This window comes from Cinclus cinclus, chromosome 35 (genome assembly GCF_963662255.1).
Source record: "Cinclus cinclus chromosome 35, bCinCin1.1, whole genome shotgun sequence".
Taxonomy (NCBI): Eukaryota; Metazoa; Chordata; class Aves; order Passeriformes; family Cinclidae; genus Cinclus; species Cinclus cinclus.
The window spans coordinates 1,213,327-1,237,092 of NC_085080.1; the positions used below are offsets into that span (position 1 = coordinate 1,213,327).

The 23,766-nt window shown below is 49.6% G+C and overlaps 1 protein-coding gene across 1 annotated transcript; it reads left to right on the top strand.

Moving 5' to 3' along the window:
• The first annotated feature begins 207 nt into the window (after positions 1 to 207).
• On the top strand, positions 208 to 21,266 carry PPP1R10 (protein phosphatase 1 regulatory subunit 10). The gene is made up of 20 exons (XM_062512270.1): positions 208 to 949; positions 2,629 to 2,675; positions 5,504 to 5,622; positions 5,711 to 5,797; positions 7,954 to 8,089; positions 8,972 to 9,023; positions 9,463 to 9,540; positions 9,681 to 9,851; positions 10,707 to 10,806; positions 11,455 to 11,564; positions 11,920 to 12,020; positions 12,398 to 12,542; positions 13,086 to 13,241; positions 13,706 to 13,952; positions 14,828 to 14,891; positions 14,994 to 15,191; positions 15,720 to 15,798; positions 17,182 to 17,268; positions 17,377 to 17,808; positions 21,050 to 21,266. The coding sequence occupies exons 3-20, from the start codon at positions 5,516 to 5,518 to the stop codon at positions 21,157 to 21,159; spliced, it is 2,460 nt and encodes an 819-aa protein (XP_062368254.1). The 5' UTR covers positions 208 to 949; positions 2,629 to 2,675; positions 5,504 to 5,515; the 3' UTR covers positions 21,160 to 21,266.
• The last annotated feature ends 2,500 nt before the right edge of the window (positions 21,267 to 23,766 follow it).

Sequence of the window (23,766 nt, forward strand, 5' to 3'; positions counted from 1 at the left end):
CCCTCCCCCCCCTTCTTTCCAAGGGCGTTTCCTCGTTATTTTTTTTTTCCTTTTCCCCCCTTTTAAAGCTCTAAATTCTCCCCGGGGATAACAGCTTCTAATAGTTTCGTGTCTTCTCTTCTTCGCTTCTAATTTCGTTTTTTGTTTTTTTTTTTTTTCCAATTTTTTTCCTTTTTTTTTTTTTTAACAGCTTCTAATAGTTTCGTGTCTTCTCTTCTTCGCTTCTAATTTCGTTTTTTGTTTTTTTTTTTTTCCAATTTTTTTCCTTTTTTTTTTTTTTTGTCGTTATGCCCATCCCCCACCTTTCCCTCTCCTTTATTTTTCCTTTCCCCGCTCCAGGTTTGGTTGGTCTTGAGAGACGCCGTCGCCTTTACCACGAGAGAAAAAACCGATACAAACAATATACAAAATACAATACAAAACGCGAACAAAACAACAAAAAATATATATATATATCAACAAAGAGGGGAAGGAAAAAAAAACCCAGGTTTTCTCTCCCCCTTTGCCGTGAAGAGCCGCCGCAGCCTCTCCGTCCTTTGGACCGTCCTTGGAAGCCGTTCCAAACCCGAAGGAAACCGCCACTTTAAAAAACATATTTCCCTCTTCTTCCCCCCTCAAAAAACAAAGGCAAAACTCACTTTTTTTTTCGAGCAAAAAGACAAAACTCAGGCAACTTTTTTTTTTTTTTTTTTTTCCGTTTATAGCTCGACCAATCTAGCTCGATCCACTCCTATAGGGCTTAAAAAAACAGCCAAAAAACCCAAGGGAAAAAAAAATACCTTTAAAAAAAATACTCAAAATACCTGTCAAGCTGCAAAAAGCAAAAAAATTTGCTGCGTTTTTTTTAAAGCCATGATTAAAATCAAACGAATTTTTTGGCTCTAACACCACCTCCAAATGCCAAAATCCAAACCTTGAAGCGCTGTCGGCTGAGAAAAAAAATTGGATAGTAAGTGTTGAATTTCCAGCAGGCTTCCCCCTTAAAAAAATACAAGAAAAAAAACCCTTAAATGAACCTTTGATTTGTCACAAAGAGCAAAAAATAATGGGAGGACGATTCCCCCCCCCCGTGGGCTGTGCCAAAAGGTGGTGAAAGTTGGAAATTTTGGGGGGATTTCGGGAAAAAAAATGCGGTTTCTGAGGAGGGCTCCACGAGCAGCAACCACGGTTAAAAAAAAAAAAAAATCCCGCAAAAAACTCCAAAAAAGCCTCCCAAAAAGCTGGAAAATGCCTCCCTCCCCACCCCAAAAAAAAACCCCAAAGTGACCCCAAAAAAATCGCGCGGTGGGGGAGACGGAATTTGGGGAATTTCGGGAATTTTCGGGGCATTCCCGGCGAGCAATCTGTACATAAAGATTGCAAAAAAAATAGAAAAAAAAAAGGGGGAGGAAGGGGGGGGAAGAGAAGGGAGGAAAAAAGAAAATAAGAACCGCGCGGAGGGGAGGGGGTGTGAAAATTTCCAAAAAAAAGCTGATTTCTTTCCTATTTTTATTTTTTAGGTGCCATTTTAGGATTGTTTTTTGCGCTGAGAAACGCGGGGTGGGGTGGTGACGGTGGGGAGGGAAGGGAGGATTGTACGGAGAAAAGTTAAAAAATTGGGGTCGGGGTTAAAATTTTAAGGGTTGGGGGGGGGGAGGGTTCGCAATCTAGCAATAAAGATTGCTAGGCAGGCCGAGCTTTTCCCAAATTCTGCTTTTTTTCCCTCAGAAAAATGGCTTTAAAATGGTTCCCCCCTCCCCCCCCCCCTTCCCCTCAGAACCTTTCCTTGGGCCGCTCCAAAATGGCGCCCGCCCTTTGTTTTCCACACTCCGAACTTCTTATTTTTTATTTATTCCTCATTAATTCCGCCGGTTTGGGGCATTTTATTACAGCTCACACCCCTCCTCCTTAATTTATTTATTTTTTTAAAAACCCCCCCCTTTAGTTTTTTTTGGGGGGGGGGTGTTTAATCCCTAATATGTTTTTTTTTTTGTTTTAGGCATTTTAGTTCGTGAGGGGAAAAGGGGGTTTAACAGGTTTCTCGTTGTTTCTTGTTCTGTTTGTCACCCCCTTCTTTTAAGTCCTTTTCAACCTTTTGAAACCCCCGAAAATTCCTCCAAAAATCCCCTGAAAACTCCCCAAATTTGGGAATTTTTTCCCAGTTCTAAAATGGCGCCGAGGCCTCCTTGTTGATGCCCCTCCCCCTGTGGGGCCCCCCTTAAAAATTCCATTTTTTCCCTTTTTTTTTACCCCCCCCCCCCATCCCAAAAATCTCTTTTCTAATCCCCCCCTGCTTTCCACCCGCAGGACCCACAAAATGCTCTTTTTTCCCCCTTTTTTTTTTCCACAGGATTTTTTTTCTTTTCTCTGTTCCTATTTCCTGCTATTTCGTTTTTCTCTTTTTTAGGGTGAGATTTTGGGGGGGGTGGGGGGGGTTTGGAGAATTTGGGATTGGGGGGAAGCAGTGTCCTGGAGCCTTTGATAATTTGAAATTTTTCGTGACAGGGAAATGCTACCACTGGGCTTCACCTCCCCCTTTTTTCCTCACACACACCAAAAACAACAAAAAGGAATTTTGGGAGGGGAAACCACCCCCAAAACTCCATTTTTTTTTCCCCGATTTTCAATGGTTTTGCCCCGTTTTTGCAGCTTAGGAAGCTTTACCTCAGCAAAGGGAGGGAACAGCCACAACCCGGGTAAGCAAAAAAAAAAAAAAATCTTTTTTTTTTTTTTTTTTCAATCTTAAGAATTTTTTCTTTTTTTTTTTTTTCTTTTTTTTTCTTTTTTTTTTTTTTTTTTTTTTTTTTGGGCTTAATTCCATTTCACGGCCTTTGGATCCAGGGTTTTGAAACATCCAAAATTCCCTTTTTTCCCCCCCTTTTCCCTCTCCTGGTGCATGGGACAGTCGGGAGTTGGGATTTTCCTCCTTTTTTTAGCCCCAAAAATCAACGGATTTGGGTGAAAACCCCAAAGATCCCTTCCAAAAATTCAGATTTCTGGGAGAATAAACCCATTTATTTGCCATTATTTCCCCTCTTTTCTCCCCAGTGGTAGCATTTTCTAAATTTCTCCCCCCCAAAATGCCCTTTTTGGGGGTCAAATGAGTCCAGAATGCTGTGAAAAACCTAATTTTGGGGAGGGGGTCAGGCCTTGACCCACCCAATCCCCCCCAATTGAACAGGCTGGGAATTGTCCCCCCCCCCCCCCCATTTTTCTAAAAATCAGAATTTTCCCCTTTTTTGGGGAAATCTGGGGGGCCCCCAGCTCCTTTAAGGGGAGCTTTTCCTGTGTGGGACCCCAAAAATGATTGGGGGGGGGGGTCCCAAAAATTTATTTGGGGGAGGGGATTTTGCCCCTCCCCCTTTTGGGTGGGGGGGGTGTGCTCCCCTTTCCCCCCACACACTCAGTTTTGGGGAGGGGTCAAAGGTTACAGTGAAAATTTGGGGTTAAATCTTCAAATTTTGGCGTCTTCCCCCTCATTTTTGGGGAGATTTTTTTGGGTTGAGTTGTGCTAATTTAAAGGTGTTGTTTTTTTTTTTTTTTTTGTGTGTGTCTTTGCAGAGGGGTGGTTTTAACCCCACAAATTAATTTCATAATTGGGGGTTTTAAGTAATTAACACTTAACGAAGCTCAGCTCTGTGTGCTGCCCCCCCCCCCCCACCCTAAAAAAATTTAGATTTTTCACCCTCCAAAAAAATTGAGATTTTTGGGAGGTTTTTAACCACCCCCGAAAAAAAAACCTTCCCAGTTGCAGTTCTTCCCCTTGTTCTCATTAAGGAAACTGGGTCATAATTAAGCTTTAATTAGTGGTGATTAATGACGTCAGAGCCTGAAACTCCTCCTGGGAAAGGGGGAGGGGAACCTGCATAGGGGTTAATGAAGGTCGGGTCATTAAGGGGGGGTTTGGCCTTAATTAACGAGGTGTTAATTAATGGATGGTTCCTTAGTCAGAGGGTTTAATAAGGGCCTGAATTTTGGGGGGGGGGTGTGTGACACTCCCAAATGTGGCCCCACCTTAATTAATTAACTCCTGGTTAATTAAATTTGGGGGAGGGTCATGGTGTAAACCCCCCCCATCCCCCCACCCTTGTTCTGTTCATTAATTAACAAAAAAAATTAATGAAATTATGGGCAACGCTATTGGAAATGACAGATTTTGTCTCCCTTTTTCTTAATGGGTTTAATTAACTTATAAATTAAAAATTTACTTGGGGGGGGGGGGGGGGTCGGGTCAGGGCTTGTGCCCCTCCCCCCCCCAACCAGTGTGTGGGACCTTAAATCTCCATCCCTAGTGTTCCTATTTCACCTAATTAATCCATTAATTAATGAATGAGGTCATTAAAATGGCACGGGGGGGTGGGGGGGGGGGGCTGTGACTCCCCCCCAGTGTCCCTGGGGGCTCCGTGGGACCCCATTTTGGGGACAATTCTCAGCTTTTTGGGTCATTTCCAGCTTTTTGGGCTTGAGTTCCCAACTTTTGGGGTCAACTCCTCTTTTTCCTGTGGTTTTCCAGCTTTTTGGGGTTGATTTCCAGCTTTTTGGGGTTGATTTCCAGCTTTTTGGGGTTGATTTCCAGCTTTTTGGGGTTGATTTCCAGCTTTTTGGGGCCTCTTCCCAACTCTTAAGGGCAGCTTGTTGGTTTTTAAGGGCAGTTTGTTGGTTTTTAAGGGCAGCTTGTTGGTTTTTAAGGGCAGTTTCTTGGTTTTCAAGGTTGTTTTCCATCTTTGGGACGATTTCCACCTCTTTAAAAATTGATTTCCCATTTCTCGTGTTCATCTCCAGCTTTTTTGGGATGGTTTTCCAGGTTTTTAGGGTTGATTTCCAGCTTTTTGGGGGTTGTTTCCTTCCTTTTTGGGGCAGAATTCTGGGGGTTTAGGGTTGCTTTCCAGCTCTTTGAGGTGTATCTCCATTTTTTTGGGGTCGATTCCCACTTTTTTAGGGTTTTTTCCCACTTTTTTAGGGCTGTTCCCAATGTTCTGAGGTATTTTTCCAGTTCATATCCCTCATTTTCAAATCCATTTTTTTCATTTTAGGTTTGATTTCCTGCATTTTAATATTGACTTTCACATTTCTGCAGTAGTTTCCAATTTTTTTACTTTTATTTCCCCATTTTTTGCCTTGGCTTTCATCTTTTACAATAAGTCTCATTTTTTTACCTCACATTTCAGCTAGAAATGTGAGCCCACATTTGAGCTCATTTCCTAACTTTTTACATTCTATATTTTCCTTTTTAGGTTTGATTTTCCAGCTTTTTCAATTTCGTGTTTTCATGTTTAGGCACAGTTTCCCAGCTTTTTAAATTTCATATTTTCCTTTTTACTCTCAATTCCCCAGCCTTTTAAGTTTCATATTTTCGTTTTTATGCCAAATTTCCCTTTTTTTTTTTTCTTTTTTTGCCCCAACCTTCCTCATTTTCCTCTCACCTTTCATTTTTACCCCCAGGATTTTTACCTGCTGTGTTTTTTTTTAAATTCCCCCCTTTCTCCTAATCCCATTTTTCCCTTTTTCCCCCCATTTTTCCCAGGCTGTTCCTGCCATGGGCTCCGGCCCCATCGACCCCAAGGAGCTCCTGAAGGGCCTCGATTGTTTTTTGGGCAGGGATGGGGAGGTCAAAACCATGGATGGCATCTCCAAAATCTTCAGGTGAGACCCCAAAAATCCCATTTTTACTGTTTTAATCCCCTTTTTGTGAATGCCTGAGCACTAATTGTTACTAATTACTGTTAATTAGCCTCATGAAGGACTCCCAGAAGATGGTGAGTCGCTGCATTTACCTGAACATCCTCCTGCAGACCCGGGCCCAAGACATTCTGGCCAAGTAAGAAAAAAAAAATATTAAAAAAATGACATTTTTGAGGGGATTTTCACTGAATTTTGGGTGGATTTGGGGGATTTTCCCAGCCAGATCTGGATGGAATTCTCACTATTTTTTCCCTCTCAGATTTATTCTGGGAAAAGGTGATTTTAGTTGGATTGTAGTTGGATTTAGGTCGATTTTAGGTGGATTTTGAAAGGAATTTATTTGGATTTCAGGTGGGTTTTAATGGATTTGAGTTTTTCCCAGATAAACCCTGACAGAATTCCCACATTTTTCCCTCAGATTTTCCAGGCCTAGAAACCACAGGGAAAGGTGAATTTTAGGTGGATTCAGTTGGGTTTAGCTGGATTTTAGGTCGATTTTAATGGGATATTTTGGAATCCCAGCTGGATTCGGGTGGATTTTGATAAATTTGAGTTTTTCCCAGATAAGACCAGCCAGAATTCCCACTTTTCCCCCTCAGGTTCATCCTGGCCGTGTCATCCCAAAGAAAAGTGAATTTTAGTTGGATTTGGGTCGATTTTAACAGGATTTTTTTTTTTTATTTTGGATTAATTTGGGTGGATTTTGATGGATTTGAGATTTTCCTGGATAAATCCAGCCAGAATTCCCACTTTTCCCCCTCAGGTTCATCCTGGCCGTGTCATCCCAAAGAAAAGTGAATTTTAGTTGGATTTAGGTTGATTTTAGGTGGATTTTGACAGGATTTTTTAAATTTTGGATTAATTTGGGTGGATTTTGATGGATTTGAGATTTTCCTGGATAAAACCAGCCAGAATTCCCACTTTTCCCCCTCAGGTTCATCCTGGCCGTGCAGTCCCAAAGAAAAGTGAATTTTAGTTGGATTTAAGTTGATTTTAGGTGGATTTTGACAGGATTTTTTTTAATTTTGGATTAATTTGGGTGGATTTTGATGGATTTGAGTTTTTCCTGGATAAAACCAGCCAGAATTCCCACTTTTCCCCCTCAGGTTCATCCTGGCTGTGCCGTCCCAATGAAAAGTGAATTTTAGTTGGATTTAAGTTGATTTTAGGTGGATTTTCATGGGGTTTTTTTTTGATTCCGGGTGGATTTTGATGGAATTGAGTTTTTCCTGGATAAATCCAGCCAGAATTCCCACTTTTCCCCCTCAGGTTCATCCTGGCTGTGCCGTCCCAAAGAAAAGTGAATTTTAGTTGGATTTAAGTTGATTTTAGGTGGATTTTGACAGGATTTTTTTAAATTTTGGATTAATTTGGGTGGATTTTGATGGATTTGAGTTTTTCCTGGATAAATCCAGCCGGAATTCCCACTTTTCCCCCTCAGGTTCATCCTGGCTGTGCCGTCCCAATGAAAAGTGAATTTTAGTTGGATTTAAGTTGATTTTAGGTGGATTTTGACAGGATTTTTTTTAATTTTGGATTAATTTGGGTGGATTTTGATGGATTTGAGTTTTTCCTGGATAAAACCAGCCAGAATTCCCACTTTTCCCCCTCAGGTTCATCCTGGCTGTGCCGTCCCAAAGAAAAGTGAATTTTAGTTGGATTTAAGTTGATTTTAGGTGGATTTTGACAGGATTTTTTTAAATTTTGGATTAATTTGGGTGGATTTTGATGGATTTGAGTTTTTCCTGGATAAATCCAGCCGGAATTCCCACTTTTCCCCCTCAGGTTCATCCTGGCTGTGCCGTCCCAATGAAAAGTGAATTTTAGTTGGATTTAAGTTGATTTTAGGTGGATTTTGACAGGATTTTTTTTAATTTTGGATTAATTTGGGTGGATTTTGATGGATTTGAGTTTTTCCTGGATAAAACCAGCCAGAATTCCCACTTTTCCCCCTCAGGTTCATCCTGGCTGTGCCGTCCCAAAGAAAAGTGAATTTTAGTTGGATTTAAGTTGATTTTAGGTGGATTTTGACAGGATTTTTTTTAATTTTGGATTAATTTGGGTGGATTTTGATGGATTTGAGTTTTTCCTGGATAAATCCAGCCAGAATTCCCACTTTTCCCCCTCAGGTTCATCCTGGCTGTGCCGTCCCAAAGAAAAGTGAATTTTAGTTGGATTTAAGTTGATTTTAGGTGGATTTTCATGGGGTTTTTTTTTGATTCCGGGTGGATTTTGATGGAATTGAGTTTTTCCAGGATCAGCCCTGCCAGAATTCCCACTTTTCCCCCTCAGGTTCATCCGGATCGGGGGGTACAAGCTGCTCAACACGTGGCTGACGGGCTCCAAGGCCACCAACAACGTTCCCTTCCTGCAGCAGCTGCTGCTCACCCTGCAGCACCTCCCACTCACCGTGGACCACCTCAAGCAGGTGTGGGCACGCCCAGGTGGCACCTGGGGACTCTGGGGTGGTTTTTTGGGGACGCCCAGGTGGTTTTTTCAGGACTCTGGGGTGGTTTTTTGGTGGACACTCGTTGTTTTTGGGGACTCTGAGGTTGTTGTTTAGGGACACCAGGTGACTTTTGGGACTCTGAGGTGGCTTTTTGGGGACACCCAGGTGGTTTTTTGGGCATGCCCAGGTGGCATCTGGGGACTGGAGTGGTTTTTGGGGACACCAGGTGACTTTTCCGACTCTGGGGTGGCTTTTTGGGGACACCCAGGTGGGTTTTGGGGACTCTGGGGTGGCTTTTTGGGGACACTCAGGTGGCACCTGGGGACTCTGGGGTGGTTTTTTTTTTTTTTTAGCAACACCAGGTGACTTTTGGGACTCTGGGGTAGCTTTTTGGGGACACTCAGGTGGTTTTTGGGGACACTCAGGTGGCACCTGGGGACTCTGGGGTGGTTTTTAGCAACACCAGGTGACTTTTAGAACTCTGGGGTAGCTTTTTGGGGACACTCAGGTGGGTTTTTAGGGACGCCCAGGTGGCTTCTGGGGACTCTGGGATGGTTTTTGTCACTCCCAGCTGTTTTTTATCCCACTCTAAAGTGATTTTTGTCTTTCTTAAGACTCTTCAAACGTGTTTGGGGACTCTGGGGTGGCTTTTGTCACTCCCAAAGTGATTTTTGTCTCATTTAAAGCTTTTCCAGGGAGCCTGGGGACACTCAGGTGGCTTCTGGGGACTGCCAGGTGTTTTTTGTTCCCTTTGGGTCCCCTCATGGATGGTTTTTGGGGTCCCCTGGGTGGTTTTTGGGGTCCCCTGGGTGGTTCTTTGTCCCTTTTTGTCCCCTCCTGACCCTTTGTTTCCTTCTGCAGAACAACACGGCCAAGCTGGTGAAGCAGCTCAGCAAATCCAGCGATGATGAGGGTGAGCACAGAACCCCTGGGGCCCCCCAAAAATCCACCTGTGACCCCCAAAAATCCCTTAGGCACCGAGAAACCCCAAAAATCCCCCCCCCCGAGAAACCCCAAACCTTCCTCAGATATTCTCAAATCCTTTTCAGGTCCCCCAAAACCTCCTTCAGACTCCCCAGAATCCCCCCTTAGAACCCCAAAATCCTCCTGAGATACCCAAAACCTTCCTCAAATCTTCTCAAATCCCTTTCAGGTCCCCCCAAAAATCACCCTGGACCCCTGAAACCCCCAAAATCTCCCTCATATCCCCCCCAAAATTCCCCTTGGACCCTCCAAAAACTCCTCTGAGATCACCCAGATCTCCTCTAGGTCACGTTCCCCACCCCACGCTTGATTTTAATGAGTGATTACTAATTGATTAATTAACAATTAATTTTTAATTAACCCTTCAGAGCTTCGCCGCCTTGCCTCCATCCTGGTCAGTGACTGGATGGGGGTGATCCGTTCCCAGAGCAGCTCTCAACCCGCAGGTGAGCCCCAAAACCTTCCCCAAACCTTCCCCAAAATCCCCTCAAAAGCTTCCCCAAAATCCCCTCAAAACCACCCCCCCCCCGCCAAAATTCCTTCACTTTTTTTTTTTTTTTTACTGTTCTTTTTTTGCCCACCTCAGAACGAGATAAAAAGAAAAAAAAAGAGGAAAACAAAACCAAAGCCCCAGTTCCTGAGAAACCCCAGGAGGCCAAAAATGAGGCAAAAAATGAGGAAATGCCTGAAAAGAAACGGGAAAAACCCAAATCCCTGCGGACCACGGCCCCCAGCCACGCCAAGTTCCGCTCCACAGGTACGGGTCGGGGAATTTGGGGGATTTTGGGGTAATTTGGGAGAAGTTCAGGGTGAGTTTTAGGAAATTGGGGTGGGTTTAGGGGAGTTTCAGGGGTCTTTTTGGGGATTTAGGGCTGGTTTTAAGGGAAATGAGGGCTGGTTGTGGGAATTTTAGGGAATTTATGGTGAAACTGGAGCAATTTTGGGGGAATTTGGGGTGGGTTTAGGGGGAGTTTCAGGGCTCTTTTTGGGGATTTAGGGCTGGTTTTAAGGGAAATGAGGGCTGGTTGTGGGAATTTTAGGGAATTTATGGTGAAACTGGAGCAATTTTGGGGGAATTTGGGGTGGGTTTAGGGGGAGTTTAGGGCTCTTTTTGGGGATTTAGGGCTGGTTTTAAGGGAAATGAGGGCTGGTTGTGGGAATTTTAGGGAATTTATGGTGAAACTGGAGCAATTTTGGGGGAATTTGGGGTGGGTTTAGGGGGAGTTTAGGGCTCTTTTTGGGGATTTAGGGCTGGTTTTAAGGGAAATGAGGGCTGGTTGTGGGAATTTTAGGGAATTTATGGTGAAACTAGAGCAATTTTGGGGGAATTTGGGGTGGGTTTAGGGGGAGTTTAGGGCTCTTTTTGGGGATTTAGGGCTGGTTTTAAGGGAAATGAGGGCTGGTTGTGGGAATTTTAAGGACTTGGGGTTGGATTTTGGGCTCGTTCAGGGTGATTCCAGAAGGATTTGGGGTCACTTTGAGCAATTTTGAGCTATCCAACCCCTGCTATGGGAACTGTAGCGATTCGGGGCTGTTTTAGGGTGGGATTTGGAGCTATTTGTGGGGATTTTTTTGGGGTGTTTTGGGGATTTGTGACCCTTCTTTCTCTCAGGGCTGGAGCTGGAGACGCCGTCGCTGGTGCCGGTGAAAAAATTAAATTCATCAACATCAGACAAATACAGCCTGAAACCCGTCCCGGTGAAGAGACAGAGGTGGGCTCGGTTTTGGGGTCCCGGGGCTGTTTTGGGGGGGACTCAGCTGATTTTGGGGGATTTGGGGCTGATTTGGGGGAATTTTTGGGGGGTTTGGGGCGGTTTTAGGGGTCTCTGGACTGCTTTGGGGGACATTTTTTTTTGGGTCTTTTTGGGGTGCAGTTTTAGGGTCATTTTGTGGACACGTTTAGGAGCATTTTGGGGTGGTTTGGGGATCATTTTAGGGGTGATTTCAGGGGTTTTTTTTGGGCTATTTTGGAGGTTTTGGGGCCATTTTGGGTTGCAGTTTTAGGGCCATTTTGAGGCTGTTTTTTGGGTTGTGTTAGAGATGACTTCAGGACTTTTTTGGGGCAATTTTGGGGGTCTTGTGTGTATTTTGTGTGTGGCTTTGGGATCTCTGGGCTGTTTTGGGGGGCACTTTTAGGGCCATTTTGGGGGGGCAGTTTTGGAGTCATTTGGGGGCAGTTTTGGGGTCCTTTTAGGGGCGACTCCAGGACTTACATTGGTGCAATCTCAGAGTTCTCAGGTGTATTTTGGGGGCTGTTTTAGGACAGCAGTTCTGGAATTTTTGGGGATGAGTTTGGGGCCGTTTTGGGAGCAATCTTGGGGGATTTTGGGGTGGTCCTGACCCTTTTTTCTTCCCCCCAGCGCCCCGACAGCCCCCGGGGAGGCTCCTCTGGCAGAGAAGAAATACAAACCCCTGAACACGGCCCCAAACGCGGCCAAGGAGATCAAAGTGAAGATCATCCCCCCCCAGCGTGAGTTCGGGGCCGATTTGGGGATTTTGGGACATTTTGGGGCACCTCGAGGGGCTCTGGGGACACATGGGAGCTTTTGTGGGATTGATTTTGGGGTCATTCTGGTGCCATTTTGGGTGTGGTTTTGGGGCCATTTTGGGGACAATTAAGGTGTTACTGTGGACCTTTTTGGGGGAAATGTTCAGTACCATTTTAGGGACACTTGGGAGTAATTTTTGGGGACGCTTTGGGTGGTTTTGGGTAATACCTGGATGCCATTTTAGGAGGGATTTTTGGGTGCTGTTTTGAGGGAGGTTTGGCACCCATTTTGGGGTGAATTTGGGGCTTTTTGGTGACCCCTCTATGCTCCCCTCAGCCATGGAAGGCCTCGGGTTCCTGGACGCTCTGAACTCTGCGCCCGTCCCCGGCATCAAGATCAAGAAAAAGAAAAAAGTTCTGTCCCCAACGGCGGCCAAGGTGAGGGACGCTTTGGGGCCACTTTGGAGTCCCGTTTTTGGGGCCACTTTGGAGTCCCGTTTTTGGGGCCACTTTGGAGTCCCATTTTTGGGGCCACTTTGGAGTCCCATTTTTGGGGCCACTTTGAGTCCCATTCTTGGGGCCATTTTGGGGACTTTTTGGCGGCCATTTTGTGAACGCTTTCAGTCCATTTTTGAGGTCACCGAGTGCCTTTTTGGTGAACCCTTTGGCGGCCATTTTGTCGTCTCTTGAGCTGCCATTTTGAAAACCCTTTCTGTGGGACAATTCGGCTGCCGTTTTGAAGATGTTTTTGGGGACACTTTGGGAGCCATTTTGGGGTAACACCTTGTTGTTCTGACCCACTTTGTGCCCCCCAGCCCAGCCCTTTCGAGGGGAAGACGACGCCCGAGCCCAGCACGGCCAAACCCTCGTCCCCAGAGCCGGCGGCCGCGGAGCCCATGGACACGGAGCGGCCGGGAACGCCGGTGCCCGCCATCGAGGTGCCCGAGCCCATGGACACAGGTACGACCTGGGGGGATTGGGGGCACTTTGGGGATGGCTTGTGTGGGTTTGGGGGCATTTTGAGGGTTTGGGGACGGTTTGTGTGGGTTTGGGGATGATTTGGGACAGTTTGGGGATGGTTGTGGGGACAGTTTGGGGGGGTTTGGAGATGGTTTGTGTGGGTATGGCCATGGTTGGGGACATTTTGAGGAGATTTGGGGGCCATTTTGGGAGCATTTGGGTTTGGGGACATCTGTGGGGCTTGGGGATAATTTGGGGACAGTTTGGGGACATTTTAAGGAGATTTGGGGGCCATTTTGGGAGCAGTTTGGTTTGGGGACATTTTGAGGGAATTTGGCACCGTTTTAGGATCACTTTGAGTCCCTCTTTTGGGACCATTCCAGTGCCTTTTTGATTCCCTTCATACCAACAGCCCAGTCTCCATTTTGGTGTCACTTTTCCCCTTTTTGGCCACAATTTCACTGCTCCCTAACTGCCGTTTTGAGGGTAAACCCCACATTTTTGGGATCCCCCTTTTGCTGACCTGTCTTGTTGTCCCCTCAGGCTCGTCAGACACAGGGGGTGACCCCAAAACCGCCGATGTCCCCTCGGAGGGGGGCCCGGCCCCGCGCAGACCCCGCAAGAAGAAATCGGTGTCGTGGCCCGAGGAGGGGCGGCTGCGAGAATATTTCTACTTTGAACTCGATGAAACCGAGCGGGGTGAGCCCAAAAACCCAGAATTTACCCCAAAATTCCCCAGAAAAACCCCCAGGATCCCTTCGGGTCTTAGAGGGATCTCTGGATCGACAGCTCGTGAAGCATTTTGGGATCATTTCAGGGCCTTTTTGTGGGAATCTTTGGGTCCTTTTTGTGGGATCCTTTAGGTGACATTTTATGGGAATCTGGGTCCCTCTTTGGGATCATTTTAGAGCCTTTTTATGGGAATTTTTGGGGACCATTTTGGAATAATTTTAGGGCCTTTTTGTGGGAATTTTCAGGTCCCTTTTTGGGATCATTTCAGGGCCATTTTGGGGGCACTTTGGGCGCCATTTTGGGGGCACTTTGGGCGCCATTTTGCAAACACTTTGGATGCGCCATTTTGGAACATTTCCAACGCGGCCAAACCCCCAACAAAACAATCCCAGGATTTCTTTTCACCAGTTCCAAACTTCCCCCCCTCCCAGTGAACGTCAACAAGATCAAAGACTTTGGCGAGGCGGCCAAGCGGGAGATGCTGAAGGACCGGCACGCCTTCGAGACGGCGCGGCGCCTCAGCCATGACTCCATGGAGGAGAAGGTGCCCTGGGCCTACCCCAAGGCCTTGGAGCTGCCGGCGCCGCTCGTCATCCCCGGCAGCGGCAGCCGCGAGCGCTTCACGCAGGCCGAGCGCGTCAAGGGCATCCTGCAGGAGATCTTCCTGTCCAAGGAGAGGTGAGAGGGGGCACCCCAGACTTCTTGGGAGTTGGGGAATGGGGGTTTCTAATGATCTGAGCCTGAAACGGCTGGCGTTGGTGAGGGCGGCGTGGGCGCCATTTTGTGAGGGCGGCGTGGGCGCCATTTTGTGAGGGCGGCGTGGGCGCCATTTTGTGAGGGCGGCGTGGGCGCCATTTTGTGAGGGTTTTAGGAACCATTTTGTGAAGGGTTTTGGGTGCCATTATGATAGGGTTTTGGGCGCAATTTTGTGAGGGCTTTGGGGACATTTTGAGGGACATTTTGGGTACACTTTAGGCCATTTTGGGAGCACTTTGAGACTTACTGGGGCGTTGTGGGTTCCTTTTTGAGACCACATTGTAGGCATTTTTGGAAGTTATTTTAGGAATACTTAAAATCCCTTTTTGGGGACATTTCTGGTGTGGTTGTAGAACACTTTGGGGGTCGGTTTGGGGACTCTTTGGGCACCATTTTGTGAGGAGGAATTTGGGGTCCACTTTGGGGATGATTTGAGCCTCTTTTTGGGGGTGCTCTAAGTTTTTTTTAGGAATGTGTGTGGTATCATTTTGGGAATTATTTCTACAATTCTTTAGGTGCCTTTTTGAACCTCTTTTTGGGAGCAATTGAGGTGCCATTTTGGGATCACTTTGTCCCTTTTGGAAGGGCACTTTGGGTGCATGTAGAGACCATTTGAAGGGACACCAAAAACTGGTGGAGAATCCAATATTTCTGGCACACGCATAACTGAAAAAAACCTAAACCTGAAAAACTGGATTAGGAAAAAAGAAAAACCTATGGGTCCCCAAATCCTTTAGGAATCCCAAAAACCCACTGAGCTTTTTTTTGTTCCCCCCCCCTCTCAGCATTCCTGACAGCCCCCACGAACCTGACCCAGAATCCTACGAGCCGCTCCCACCCAAACTGATCCCCTTGGACGAGGTAAGCCCTCAAAAACAACAAACCAAAAAAAACCCCTAAAACCCCAAAATGCCTTTCCTGACACCTCCCCCCCTCCTCCCCCCCCCGTTTGTGCCCCCCCAGGACTGCTCGGGCGAGGACGGGGCCTATCCCGAGGGGCTGGATCCTGGGAATTCCGCAGCGTCCCCGGAGCCGGGAGCAGGGGCCAAGCTGCCCCCAGTCCTTGCCAACCTCATGGGCAGCGTCGGGGCAGGAAAAGGCCCCCCAGGACCCCCCCAAAATGCCCCCATCAACATGCAGGAGATCCTCAGCTCCATCATGGTAACCCCCAAAGCTGGCGACGCCAAAATTTGGGGTGGGGTGTGGGGAAGGGAGTCACTGCCATCGTGGGAATCCCAAAATTTGGGGAGGGGTCACCCCCACTGTGGGAGGCCCCAAAAACTGAGGGAGGTGGGGGTTGAAATCGTAGAGGTCACAAATTTGGGGTTGTAAATTGAGGGGGTCGCCTCCATCTTTTGAACCAGAAATTTGGGACGTGTCAAAATTAGAGGAGGAGGCAGGGCCACGAATTGGGGATCACTCAAAAATTGGCACATCCCAGTTTGCAACACCCCAAAATCTGTGGGATCACACACTGGGGGGGAATAAAAGGGTGGAACCCCCTTTTTCCCTTTCCTTCACTTTCTTCTTTCCTGTTTTCCCCCTTCATTTCCCCCTCATTTTCTCTTTCCCTTTTCCCCTAGTTTTCACCTGTTTTTCTCCTTTTTTCCTTGTTTCCTACCCCATTTTCCCTGGTTTTTGGGTTTTTTCCCCCCTTTTATCTCATTCTCTCCCCGTTTCTCCCCGCAGGGTGGTGGCCCCAGCAGCCACAAGGCCGAGGAGCTGCTGAAGCAGCCGGATTATTCGGATAAAATCAAACATCTGCTGGGCAACCTGCAGGCACAGCCCCCGGGGGGGCCTGGTGGAGGTGAGGGACACCTGGGGGACACACCTGGGACAGTGCCCAGTGTCCCTGATGGGGATTTTGGGGTGTCCATGGTTTGGGGACACACCTGGGACAGTGCCCAGTGTCCCTGACAGGGATATTTTGGGGTGTCCATGGTTTGGGGACACACCTGGGACAGTGTCCAGTGTCCCTGACAGGGATATTTTGGGGTGTCCATATTTTGGGGACACACCTGGGACTGTGCCCAGTGTCCCTGACAGGGATATTTTGGGGTGTCCATATTTTGGGGACACACCTGGGACTGTGCCCAGTGTCCCTGACAGGGATATTTTGGGGTGTCCATGGTTTGGGGACACACCTGGGACAGTGCCCAGTGTCCCTGATGGGGATTTTGGGGTGTCCATGTTTTGGGGACACACCTGGGACAGTGCCCAGTGTCCCTGACAGGGATATTTTGGGGTGTCCATGGTTTGGGGACACACCTGGGACAGTGTCCAGTGTCCCTGACAGGGATATTTTGGGGTGTCCATATTTTGGGGACACACCTGGGACTGTGCCCAGTGTCCCTGACAGGGATATTTTGGGGTGTCCATGGTTTGGGGACACACCTGGGACAGTGTCCAGTGTCCCTGACAGGGATATTTTGGGGTGTCCATATTTTGGGGACACACCTGGGACTGTGCCCAGTGTCCCTGACAGGGATATTTTGGGGTGTCCATGGTTTGGGGACACACCTGGGACAGTGTCCAGTGTCCCTGACAGGGATATTTTGGGGTGTCCATGGTTTGGGGACACACCTGGGACAGTGTCCAGTGTCCCTGACAGGGATATTTTGGGGTGTCCATGGTTTGGGGACACACCTGGGACAGTGTCCAGTGTCCCTGACAGGGATATTTTGGGGTGTCCATGGTTTGGGGACACACCTGGGACAGTGTCCAGTGTCCCTGACAGGGATATTTTGGGGTGCTCTGGGTTTGGGGACACCAACTCCAAGTCCAGGGCAGATTTTGGGGGTGTCCTTGCCTTGGGGACACCTTGGGGACATTTATGTGTGAGCTGAGGGTGACCCTGGGGGTCACTTGGGGACACTGGAGGGGACATTGGGGTCCCCTCATGTCCTAAATTGGGGACACCCCCTTCACTTGAGGTCACGTGACACTGGTGTCCCTTAAATCGTGGTGACCTGGGGGGGGGTGGTCCTTAAATTAGGGGACACCCCCTAAATTTGGGATAAATCCGGGGGGGGGGGGGGTTTCCCCTTCAATTGGGGTTACCCTGGGGGTATTTTTGGGGTCCCCCTGATCCCCCTCCCCCATTTAATCTCTTTTTTTTTTTTTTTTTTTTTTTTCTTTTTTCCCTCCCCAGTTCCCCACGGGCTGCTGGGCCCCGGCCCCATGAATGGTTTCCCCCCCCCCAAAATGCAACACTTCCCCCCGGGGGGGCCCATGCCAGGTAAGTGCCCCCTCCCCAAATTCCAAACCCCCGCCCCCAAATCCTCCCCAACATTCCCGTTCTAACCCTACATTTTTATTTCATTTTGGTTTTTTTTTCTCCTCACAGGTCCCCACGGCGGCGGTGGGGGAGGGGGTCCGGGCCTCCCCCCCGGAATTCCTGGGGGTCCCCGAATGTTGGGCCCACCCCCACCCCAACGAGGCGGCGATTTTTGGGGGGACGGACCCGACGGGGGAGGGGGCGGTCTCCGAGGGGGCCCCCCCGGTGGGGGAGGGGGAGGAGGAATGCGCGGTGGGGGTGGGGGAGGACCCCCCCCTCCTCCGTTTCACCGCCCCCCACCCCGGGGGGGTCGCGGTGGCGCCGAGCCCCCCCCTCCCCCCCCTTATCGCTGCCGGGGTGGGGGTGGAAGAAGCGGGGGACCCCCCCCAAATGGCGGAGGTGGGGGGTCCAGGGGGGGACCTCCCCCACCCCCAGGTGGGCACGGAGAACACGGCAGAGACCACCCCCCTCCCCGGGGCCACGGCGGAGGCCACGGCGGAGGTAAATTGGGGGGGGGGGCCTGGCTCTGGGGGGGGCCCGGCCCCGGTTGGGAGGGGCCCGTGGGTGCCCCTTCCCCACCCCCACCCCCCCCGCCTTTCATGCCTCGATGGAGGGGGGGGGGGTGGGGAACCTCCCCCACCCCCTCATCACCCCCCCCCAATGCAGCCCTTAGAGCCCCCCGGGCCTTGGGGGAGGGGCCCTGACTGGCGGAGACCCCCGATGGGGCTCTGAGGTGAGGGGGAGGGGGTTGAGAGACCCCCCCCCCCCCCCCCCCCCTTTCCTCAGTTCATGTGCTCCCCCATCCCAAAATGGCTACGGGGCAGAGAGGGACCCTCCCCCCCAAAAAAAAAAAAAATTGGGGCAGGGGAGAGAGGGACCCCACCCAAAAAGGGGGGTGATGGTGGTGAGGGATCCCCCTCCCCAAAATCATGGGGCAGGAAAGAGAGGGACCTCCCCCACCCCCAAAAAAACAACTGGAGGGCAGTGAGGGATTCCCCTCCCCAAAATATGGGGAGGAGCCCCCCCAAAACGGCTCCAGGGCAGTGAGGGGGACCCCCCCTTACCCAAAATGGGAATGGTGGCGGTGAGGGATGCACCCCCCTAAATTGGGGTGGGACCCCCCAAAAATGGCCCCTGAGGAGTGCTGGACTCGCCCTGAAAATGGCTGAGACCCCCCCCAAAAAATCGGAGGGAAGCAAGGGAAACCCCAACCCAAAATGGCCAAAAAAGCCCCAAAATGTAAGCAGGGACTCCACCTTAAAGTGGCCAAAAAAGCCCCAAATTAGGGGGAGGACACCACCCCAAAATGGGCCCCGGGCTGTGAGGGACCCCTCCCCAAAATCACAGGGGCCCTGCCCGTCATGGCGGCTGTTGGCGGGAAGGGCCGCGGGGCATGCTGGGAGTTGTAGTTTGATGGATGGTGGTGCGCAGGGTATGCTGGGAGTTGTGTGACTGATGCAGGTGCAAGGCATGCTGGGAACGGGGGTGGTGTGTGGTAAACCAGCTGCAAAGGCTGCTGGGGGTTGTAGTTTTTGGACTTGTGGCCGCAGGGGATGCTGGGAGTTGTAGTTTGTGTCCTGGAAGGGCCTCAAAGGACGCTGGGAGTTAAAACCAGCTCCTGATTGGAGGCCGCTGAGGCCTAATGGGAGTTTAAACCTGCTCTGGGAGGGACTGCAGGGCATTCTGGGAACTGTAGTTTACCCTTTTGGGGTGCATCAAAGGAAGCATCAAAGGGAGCTGTAGTTCAGCTCCCGGGTGTGCTGCAGGGTTTAATAGGAGGGCCTAAAACAAGGCCTAAGGAGGCTTTTGACACCTGCAGGGGCCTAAATGTGGCAACAGCATTTCCTTAATTAACCTGGGCACAGCAAGGGATGCTGGGTGTTGTAGTTCACCTCCGAAATGAGGAGGAGGAGTAGCAGAGCATTCTGGGAGTTGTAGTTCATCTCCAAATCGGGTTTAAGCCCAGCCCTGAGGCCTGGTGGGGCCTAAGCCGGGCTTTAACTGCACCGCAAGGCACGCTGGGAGTTGTAGATCAGCTCCCATTTCATCGGCAAAGCATGCTGGGAGTTGAAGGCTGCTGAAAGCAGCAGGGCACCTTGGGAGTTGTAGTTCAAGTGTTCCTGTGGCGCAAGGGATGCTGGGAGTTGTAGTTTTGGGATTGGGGTCCCAGTGGGGGCACAACCCCCACACCCAAAAACCCAGCCCTGGATCTTCCCAGTCCCTCCCAGTTTGGGGACAGGGACTGGAGGACCCCCATGGGACCCCCACCCCAAAAACCTCATTTTTCACCCCATTTTCCCCTTCCCATCCCTTTGTCCTCCCGCCGCTGCTCCGGCGTCACCCCAAGATGATTTTGGGGCTGGGGGTTCACCCCCCTCACCTTTAACCTCCCCCAAAGTCCTCCTTAAAAACCCCAAAATTCTCCTTAAACTCCCCAAAATTCCATCCCCATTCTCTTCTTCCTTCCAAAGCTGCTGCGTTGATGCTGCTCCGGGACCATTTTGGGGCCATTTTTGGCTGTTTTGGGGTCAGGGGTTCATCCCCTTCCCCTTTAGCCCCCCCAAATTTTCCTTCCCAAAATTCTCCTTTTTAACCCTTTCTTCCTCCTCCCAGAGCCACCATCTTGGGGCTGTCCTGGGGCTTTTTTCAGGCCTTGTTGGTGCCATTTTGGAGCCATTTTGGGGGTCAGGGGTTCACCCCCCTCCCCTTTAACCAAGATCCAACTTAAATCTCCCAAAACCTTCAGAAACTCCCCAAAAACCCTCCTGAAACCCCCCAAAATTGCATCCCCCATCGTCCTCACAGAGCCACCATTTTGAGGCCCTTCCCGGGCCTGTTTTGGGGCCATTTCGGGGGATTTTGGGATTCCTGCAACCCCCAAAATCGCGTCCCCCATTCCTGCTCTCCCTCACAGAATCGCCGCCATTTTGGGGCCTATCCAGGCCTGCTTTGAGGCCACCCCGAGGCTTTTTTGGAGCCAATTTGGGGCCAATTTGGGGCCATTTTGGGGTCAGGGGTTCACCCCCTTCCTTTTTATCCACCCCAAATCCTCCTGGAACCTCCCAAAATCGTCCCAAACCGCGTTCCCGTCCTCCTCACCGAGCCTCCATTTTGGGACAATCCCGGAGCCATTTTGGGTGATTTTGGGATAGGTTTAAGGTGAGGTGTTGATCTTCCTCCCCTTTAACCCCCAAAATCGCGTCCCCCATTCCTGCTCTCCCTCACAGAATCGCCGCCATTTTGGGGCCTATCCAGGCCCACTTTGAGGCCACCCCGAGGCTTTTTTGGAGCCAATTTGGGGCCATTTTGGGGTCAGGGGTTCACCCCCTACCCCTTTAACCCCCCAAAATCCTCCTGAAACCTCCCAAAATCCCCCAAAACCGCGTTCCCATCCTCCTCACCGAGCCTCCATTTTGAAACCGTCCCGGAGCCATTTTGGGAGATTTTGGGGCCGTTTTGGGCCATTTTGGTGCCGTTCAATGACCCAAAATCTCCTTCTAACCCCCCCCCCCCCCCCCAAAAAAAAAACCCAAATCCACAACACCCCCTCCCCCAAACCCTTTCCTTTTTTTTTTTTTTTTTTTTTTTAACCCTTTCCCACCTTCCCTTTTCCATGCCCGGAGCCGCCCGTGCCGGGGTCGCTCCGTGCCGGTTTTGGGGCCGTTTTTGGGGCCGTTTTGGGGCCGTTTTGGGGCCGGGGGCCGGCGCCTGACGCGCCCCCCCCCCCTTTTGTCTCCCCCAGACATGTCGAACCGCGCCGTGTGCCGCCACTTCATGCTCAAGGGCAGCTGCAGGTACGAGAACAACTGTGCCTTCTACCACCCCGGCGTCAACGGGCCCCCCCTGCCCTGAGAAACCCCAAAAACACCCCAAAAAAAAAAAAAACAAAAAAAAAAAAACCAACACCACAACACACCGACACCCTCCTCCCCTCCCCCCCCCCCCCCCCCAAAGCTTATGGCTTCCGTGAGGCCTCGGGTGGGGGGGGGAGGGCAGGGGGGAAACACACAAAAAAAAAAACAAACAGGAAAAAACGGGGGAGGGAAAAATTGAAAAAAAAAAAAAATAAGCAAATCAAACCAAAAAAAGGAAATATTTGGGGTGTGGTGGTGATGGTGAAATTTGGGGGTAGGAGTTGGAGTTTTGGGGTAGGAATTGGAAATTCGGGGTAGGAGTTGGGAATTTGGGTCAGGAATTGGAAGTTTGGGTCAGGAATTGGAGTTTTGGGGCATGAATTGGAAATTTGGGGTAGGAGTTGGGAATTTGGGTCAAGAATTAGAAATTTGGGACAGGAGTTGGGAATTTGGGTCAGGAATTAGAAATTTGGGGTAGGAGTTGGGAATTTGGGTCAGGAATTGGAAATTTGGGACAGGAGTTGGGAATTTGGGTCAGGAATTGGAAATTTGGGACAGGAGTTGGTGTTTTGGGGCATGAATTGGAAATTTGGGACAGGAGTTGGGAATTTGGGTCAGGAATTGGAAATTTGGGACAGGAGTTGGGAATTTGGGTCAGGAATTAGAAATTTGGGACAGGAGTTGGAATTTTGGGGCAGGAATTGGAATTTAAGGGGGAGAAATGCTCCTTTATGGGGTTGAAATGTGAATTTTGGGTCAGAAATTGGGAATTTGGGGTAGAAATTGTAAATTTTTTGGCAGAAATTGGGAATTTAGTGGGAAATGCTCCTTCAAGGGGTGATTATCCAAATTTATGGGGTTGGAATTGTCCTTCCAGGGGCGGAAATTGGAATTTAGGGAGCAGAATTTCAGATTTTTGGGGTGGAAAAGTCCCTGTTCAGGGGTGGAAATCAGAATTTTGGGGGGAAAATCGTCACTTTTGGGGCAGGAATTGGAATTGAAAGGTGGAAATTGGAACTTTGAGGGTGGGATTCCCTCCCCAGGGGCAGAAATCCTCCCCCAGGAGTAAAAAAAATTCTCATTTCTGGGATGGAAATGCTCATTTTTTGAGGGGGGGGGGGGGCAGAAATTGTCATTTCCGGGGTGCAAATGCTCCTTCAAGGGGTAGAAATTCCAATTTCTGGGATCAAAATCCCTCCCCGGGAGGGAAAAAAAATTCCATTTTGGGGAGAGAAATTGTCATTTCTGGGGTGGAAATGCCCCCCAGGAGCAGAAATTGTGATTTATGAGGTGGGAATTTGCCCCTCTGAGGTAAAAATTTGTCACTTTTGGGGCAGAAAATCTCAATTTTGGGGTTTAACCTCCTCAAGGGCTCAAAAATCCTCAACTTTAGGGTAAAATCTTCAATTCTGGGGGAAAAAACCTTTTTCCCCAGGGGTAGAAATTCTCATTTTTAGGGCCGAAATTTTTTTTCATTTTTTAGGGGGCAAAAAAAAATTTCAAATTTTTTTTTCTTGGCTTTTTACACCCTCAGGGCTCCAAATTTTTTTTTTTTTTTTTTTTTTAAATTTTGGGTCAAATCCTTGGATTTTCAGGACCCAAATTCTCTCCCCTCCCCCTCCCCCCCCCTTTAGAGCCTCCCCTCCCCCTCTCGGGGTGTCCCTCCCCCTTTGAGGGGGGGCTGGACCCTCCCCCAAAAGGTGACCAAACCCCCTAGGGGGTGGGGCAAGGATGAATAATTAATAAAAATATTAATTAATAATTATTTATTAATCACCACCACCCCTCCCCCATCCGGGTCCAACTCTGCCTCTTTTTTTTTTTTTTTTTTGGGAGGGGGGGAGGGGTGAGGAAATTTCCCCTCCCCCATCCCAAATCTTCCCTTCCCCATCCCCAAACTCGGGGGTCGCCGCCACCGCCGCCCCTCCCCCCACTCCGTGCCCCTCCCCCACTCTGCGCCGCCGCCTTTGGGGGGGTGGGGGAGGGGCGGGGTGGGGGAGGGGCCGCGCCGGACGCTGTTTTCTGTGAAAACTTTGGCCGGGGAGGGGGGAGGGGCCGAACCTCCCTCTGCCCCCCCTCCCCCCTCCCTATTTTGTATATTTTGTACATTATTAATTAATAATAAACTTTTTTTGGGGAGAAATCCCGGAAAAAGTCAAGGGAAGGAGTCGAGAGTTGTGTGGGGGAGGGGCGGGGAGGGCACACCCATGGCCCTGATGACGTCATCACTCTGACCACGCCCCAATGTCTGCACAATGACGTCATCCCATTGACAGTGCTGACCACACCCACACTGGCTACACCCCATTGGTCACACCCACTGCTGGACACACCCCCATTGACCACACCCACACTGACCACGCCCCCATTGGTCACACCCACTGCTGGACACACCTACACTGACCACATCCCTATTGGCCACACCCCCATTGACCACACCCCCATTGGTCACATCCACATTGACCACACCCCCATTGGTCACACCCACTGCTGACCACACCCCCATTGACCACACCCACACTGGCCACACCCCCATTGGTCACACCCACTGCTGACCACACCCCCATTGACCACACCCACACTGACCACACCCACACCATTTTAC

Coding starts and splice junctions, on each gene's coding strand:
- PPP1R10 (XM_062512270.1), top strand. CDS start 5,516: ATGGGCTCCGGCCCCATCGACCCCAAGGAGCTCCTGAAGGGCCTCGAT. Junction 8,090..8,971: donor CCGTGGACCACCTCAAGCAG/GTGTGGGCACGC, acceptor TTCCTTCTGCAG/AACAACACGGCCAAGCTGGT. Junction 15,192..15,719: donor AGATCCTCAGCTCCATCATG/GTAACCCCCAAA, acceptor TTCTCCCCGCAG/GGTGGTGGCCCCAGCAGCCA.